The sequence below is a fragment of the Corapipo altera genome, unplaced genomic scaffold (assembly GCF_003945725.1).
Source record: "Corapipo altera isolate COAL_440 unplaced genomic scaffold, ASM394572v1 62, whole genome shotgun sequence".
NCBI lineage: Eukaryota > Metazoa > Chordata > Aves > Passeriformes > Pipridae > Corapipo > Corapipo altera.
In genome coordinates, this window is record NW_020884894.1 from 7,840,955 (window position 1) to 7,846,954 (window position 6,000).

Consider the following 6,000-nt stretch of genomic DNA (forward strand, 5'->3'; position numbering starts at 1 on the left):
AAACTTGTACCATATGCAGAATTGGGACCACTTGCTAAGCCTGCCTCTCCCACCAGGTCGGGCTGTCCGGCTCTTAGAGTTGATGGTCTGAGCAGGAGGATTGAGCAGTACCTGGAGGTACTCAAGGCTCTCAAACTTCACTGTCTTGCAGTTATATTGACAAGTTAAAACTGACTCTCTCAAGGTGATCCACTGTAGTTGTATCACAGCCACCTCAGCTTATGAGCAGCAACGCTAAAAGTATTTCCCAGGTTGGGATTCAGAAGAGCAGTGATAGGAGAGAACATGCTGCCTGGAGGTCAAACCCTGGTACAGTCATTAAACTTGAGGCATCACTCTTGCCCTAGACCAATTTGGTAAAGCTGGGGTAAATTCCTACATCCACAGGCAGGTTAACAAGGTCATCACAGGGAACAAGTCATGCCAGTTCAGAAGACACCAAAACAAATGCTTAGAAACCAAAGCTAGGGATGGTACAGCATTCACAAGGAACAGGTTTCCCCATGGAGGGGAAGCTCTTGGCTTTCTGCAAGGACCACTCCATGTTACAGCAGCTGTTCCCATATTCCAAATGCTAGTTCCCAAAAGCTGAAGTTAAGTCTCATGGAGATAGCTCTTCATCTCCCCTCCTTCCAACACCGGTGGTTGGCACAAGGGAGTGAAAAGAACATGTCTTTCAACAAGCTAACCCACTTTACTGAGAGGAAAGAAAAGTTTTCCATAATTTCAGTCAGCATTGAAAGTGGTTGAATAATAGCCAAAGTGTGTTTTTTATTAATTCTTTCACCCTACACATGCAGAAACTACTGAAACAAAATGATACCTGGAATGAGGCAGCAACAGGTTCTTCACCAAACACCACCAGCTTTACTACCTAGCTACCCGTGAAGAGGAACATCAATTGTGTCCAGCTGTATTGTAGAAGCAGTTTCAGAAACTCTTCCCAAAAACAAACTAGCAAGTCAAAAGCACCAAAGGGATTCAAATAAGTATGACTTATCAAGACAGAAGTGACGAAGGTATTCAAAATACACTACCACAAAAAGGAAAAACCCTGAAAACCCAATACCTGCAAAAGGTGTGGATCATTTTAAATGCAAAACAAAAAGATGATCATTACAATCTCATCATTGTTCACAATTTCATGCCGTCTTGCTAAAAACTCTTCACATTTTTCTAGATGACAAACCTGGGAAAAGTTTCTCTCTTCATAACGTGTGACTCATGTGAGCCATGATAGTAAAAGGATGAGAATAGCAGAATATGTCTCAATCATGTCACGGTTTCTCTCCTATACTTCATTTTTTGCTCTTCATCTTTAAAGCCTATAGTGTTTTATGTTTAAACTGCTTTTGAAATTATATGAACAGAGGCAGAATGAACTTGCCAAGAGGCCAACTTCCACAGCTGCAAAAGCTAATACTCAAACATCTGTACACAGCACATACCACAGGGAGCTGAAGGGTGCAGGTGATCCTGGGTGTTATACAAGCAGGAGGTAACAGTAGTCTCTTATTCCCAGCTGTCAGATCCAGAAGTCATTTGGGTCCATTGATAATGAATCCAAGTTCCAGCAAACACCAGCCTCACCAGCCCCTCCTGGTCCTGCTTCACTTGGCCAGGTACCAACAGCCTCCTCACAGTCATATGGCACAGCTTCGGCACAGGAACCACCCTTGAACACCCTGCAAGCCACACAAGCACGGAGTTGAACATCTGTATCATGCTCAGAGCTTTGCTGCCGAATTAAACACTGCTACAAAGAATATGGGACTTTGGTCCACTAAAATCTACCAGTTCCCAACATTCCTTGCACAACCTTGGACTTACCTGATAAAACTCTGTTAAAGCTGAAGAGTCATTATACGGTCAGAGAAAGTACATATGTGGGAGAAAATCATAGCTGCAGTGGGGATCATAACATTGAATCCTGTAACAAATTCCCAACCATATAGATGGAGTGAGCAATCCTCAAAACCAAATCAATAAAATAGTAACTCTTAGAAACACCGGGTGTTACTGAGCACATCCACTACACCAGAAATAAGAGTACTCAGGCAGTCTCACAATCACAAGAGATCTGAGTTATTATCAGAATCAGCAATTCTACCATCCAGCTTTCAAACCTCAAAACCCCAGGCAGACAACAGAATTTCCTGTAAGGACAGTGGACCTTGTAGTCACAGATAATTATCAGGTGACATCTTCAGTTCTCTTTTTGTAGCAAAAAATCCTGTATATGTATACTGAGAAGAGATGTGGGGAAATTAGTTCTCCAGCTGAGTTGAAGAATCTGGCCCCAGCAAAGCCTGTGTGTTTAAAGAGGACAAGGTTAGCTACTAGAATAAAACCTTTCTTCCTTTTTTCTTTTTTTTTCTCTTCTTTTTTTCAGTTTGACTTTCTTTGTATAATTTTTAAAGGCGTCTTGAATTGTTAAAAAATATAATCACAATTCATATTATAAGATCTGAAAGCGAGTTTTTCAGCTGGAAGTACATTTTTATGTTTAGGTCATAAATCCCTCAGGAAGGCAGTTTATAGTGTTGACACTGACACTTTCTTAATTACAGCACCGGAAAGTTCAGCCCTGTCTTGTATGTGGTAATGAAGTGTTGATTGCTTCCCCTGAAGAATAAAACAAGGCACAAAAGAGAGTCACAGGACTGGCTAGGCCGTCAGTGGTTAAAATAAATAATGGTCACAAAACTCCTCACAGGACCCACCAAGAAAATACAGCTTTTGTGGAGAAGCTAAAAGTTGCATAGCTTTATCCCCTCAATTGTAAGAAATGTTAAAGAGTCATTAGGCAGGAGGAACAAGTATTTTAGAGACAACTGCTACATTCTGGAGGGAGGGGGCAAGGACGTCCCTCCCAGTGGCTGTTGTCACTGGCAGAGCAGTCCTGTACCACCCCAGCTCCTCGTGGCATTGCTTCAGCTACTCTGGGAAGCCTTGATCAGGTTTCAGTGATCACCTTTAATGCCTCAAAGGGCCTCTGTGATGTGAAGCTGATCTTTGAGAACATTGTCCAGATCAAGTAATGAACTTCACATGGGACTCACCCTCAAACACTGTCATACTGTGTGACAGGTCCAACACTCCCAGCGTATCTTCTCAGCATAAAAGAGTTCAGGCTCCTTGAAAAGTGTGTTTCTTTTAGAAAGTGTTCTGATGTATACTTGGCTCCATTCTTATCAGAGTTTCATTTTAATCTTGGTAAATTATTGTCACTTAATCATAATATTTGAAAGTAAATATCAACTTAAAATAAACTACTCAAGTCACCAGTGGAAAAGCTGACACGAAGGAAGGGAGGTTGTACTCGTAAGTTGCTGGCCTGTTGCCTGCTGAAATGTTTGTGAGACCTCAAATGTTCAGCTTCTCCTAGTCCAGTCACCCACTCCCTTGCTATTTGCAAGCACTGACTTAAAAAAAAAATTTAAAGGAGTTCCTGCCTGCTGGCCTCATACACAAAATATAGTACTATCCCTTACAACTTCTGTAACAATTTGCATCTGTAGATGTCACAACAATTTTTAAAAAAGAATGGAAATCATTATTTCCCATTTTCAAAGCGTCAGCCCCAGAGAATGAGGAGGTTTGCCAAAAAACTTACAGCAGTTACACATCTTGGGCAGAACACAGCTTCCATGTTTTATACCTAACGTCCTGACTCTGGAATGGCATTTTCTCATAACAAAGCTCAGTATGCTAGAAGAAAACTTTTCATTTGTCAGAATTATTTTTTCAGTAGTTTCAGTTGAGTAAAAACTCTGCTGTGTGCTTTGGGATGATCAACAAAAACCTTTCTAAACATAGGTGCAAAAACATTTGAACAAAGTTGTCAAAATGTGCTTTTTTATACACACACTATCTAGCTATTTACTCAGTGTCTTGAGCCAGTTTTGGCTACATGCAACACCAGTGTATTTAGAGGGTCTGCAATCACACCTTCAGATGAAATGTTAAATACTACAGCCACTACATGCACAGTCATAAAATGCCAGCAGCTCATTACCAGTACTATCAACAGTGAGTTGATATCAATGTTACCAAGGCCACAGCAGAACAGGAAAACTGCAGGATGCTCCACAGGGAACCTGGAAAATTTTCCTTCTGTGCTTTTTAAGCCAAGTACATGAAAATCTGTCATAAAAAAATAATGTGATTTTGCGTGGAAAAGACTGGGAAAAAACAGCATTTGACAACAGTTTCGAATGAAGTGAGCTGCAACTCAGCAAGAACCAGTCTGGCTCTTCCCCCTGGGTAACTTTCAACCTTTCATTTCTTTCCTGCTGCAGAGCAGCACCACAGGCGAGTTGAGGAGAGAAAAGGCTCTGTTACCATCTGCTTTAGCCTCCCGCTCTCACTCATTATCCCTGTAAGCTCGGAGAGGCTTAGGAAGGGTAACTTAAGTCAGGCTGGGCACAGCGATGAGCGAGGCTGAAGAGAGCATTTAGCCACTGCTCGGAGCTCCTCATGGGGAGCCACAGTGGCGTCTCACAGTGTGCTGCACTCACAGGAGGAACACACACCAAGTGCTCTCTCACTGCTTATTTTCCTCCCGTTCTGCTGAAGTCTTCCTAAGATTTTGCTTCTGCTGGTGGAAGCTCTTCTGGGACCATAAAACAGCATCTTTCTCTACTTTCTACATGGCTGATTGCAAGGATTTATTATTGTCTAAGGCCTTCCCTCAGGGCACACAGGAAGGGAGGAGAAGTTCCTTACATCTGTACTCACTCATGCAAAAATCAGCTTTAATGTGATACATGCTGCATCACAAAAGTTTTGTAAAGCCTCTAGCTAATTAAAGCACTAGAATTCTCTGGGGATGGAGAGAGCATGCTGGTCCTAATGCAGATAAATATGTAATCATGAAAAAACACATGTCAAAATCTCACTGATTTTGGATTGAATAATTGGATTGAATAGGATTGAAAAATTAATGATGTTCTTGAGTGATGATTTCTGAATAGGGGTAGAATGAGAGATGCTCTTCAGGAATACGCCTTGCAGATGCCCGTGCCTTGGAAGAGCATCCATCTGGTGTATCTCCAGGATCAGCATATTTGTACAGAATGCAAATCTTCATTGCAACTGCTGTTATCTTTATGCACTGTAGTCATAACTGAGTGAGTCACATTAAAGGTCAAAACCTACTGTTCTACTTTTTATAATAAGCATCTTTTTAACATACAGTGTTAGAGAGCCTGTGCATCAACAGATCAAGGTTGGAGTTGGTTTTGGGTGATCTACGACAGACCCTGGCACAGGCACCCAATCTTAGTAACATATTTGTTAGCAATTTAAAAGTGGGAATAAATGAAGGGGGAGGAAATTGGGATAATGTATGTGCTAATTACTAAAATCCTGACTAAATTAGATATTTGAGATAGGCTGCTTAAGTTTTCTAGTCTCTCAAACTGCCTTCCAGCTTGCAGAACAAATCTGTGTTAGAGTCTGGGGGGACTGTGCTCTGGGGCAGGCGGGTGGAGAAAACATGACACTGCTGAGTACCATGGGGAGCAATTTTAACTTTGCAGCTTCAGAAGGGCCTCTGTTGGCAAAGGATCATTTTTCAGAAATTCAGGCAGGTACCAACAACCACATATGGTTGCTGATCTCAAACTCATGTGTATTTATCTATATATCTAGAGTCCTATTATTTCACTTATCATATTAAAAAACATATATGAGAAGCCTTTCAGATCTCCAAAACAGATTATATTTGTGCTACAAAAGTCAGAAACTTCACAATACGTTTGTAAGTACCAGCTGCCAACACCTCTCAGGCAGTAATATCTGACTGAAAATCTGATCTTAGACACTCCATGAGATGTTTTAAAAGTAAACACAAAATTTGAACTTTACCAAGAGAGAAGAAAACAACAAAAAACAACCAAACTTATTTCAATGGAAAATTTCTAACATTTAACAGGAGACAATGTCTAGAATAAAGAACCCAACAAAGTGAATTTGCAAATGCTTACTTGACCTGAT

General features: G+C 41.0%; 1 protein-coding gene across 1 annotated transcript in view; it reads right to left on the reverse strand.

The window, feature by feature from the left end:
* PLCG2 (phospholipase C gamma 2) overlaps positions 1 to 3,093 on the reverse strand; it is a 59,580-nt gene extending 56,487 nt beyond the window's left edge. The window contains 3 exon segments of the mRNA XM_027646710.1: positions 1,449 to 1,517; positions 1,519 to 1,685; positions 3,063 to 3,093. Coding sequence (XP_027502511.1) covers positions 1,449 to 1,517; positions 1,519 to 1,685; positions 3,063 to 3,078 — 252 coding nt within the window. The 5' untranslated portion in view covers positions 3,079 to 3,093.
* Positions 3,094 to 6,000: the final 2,907 nt, after the last annotated feature.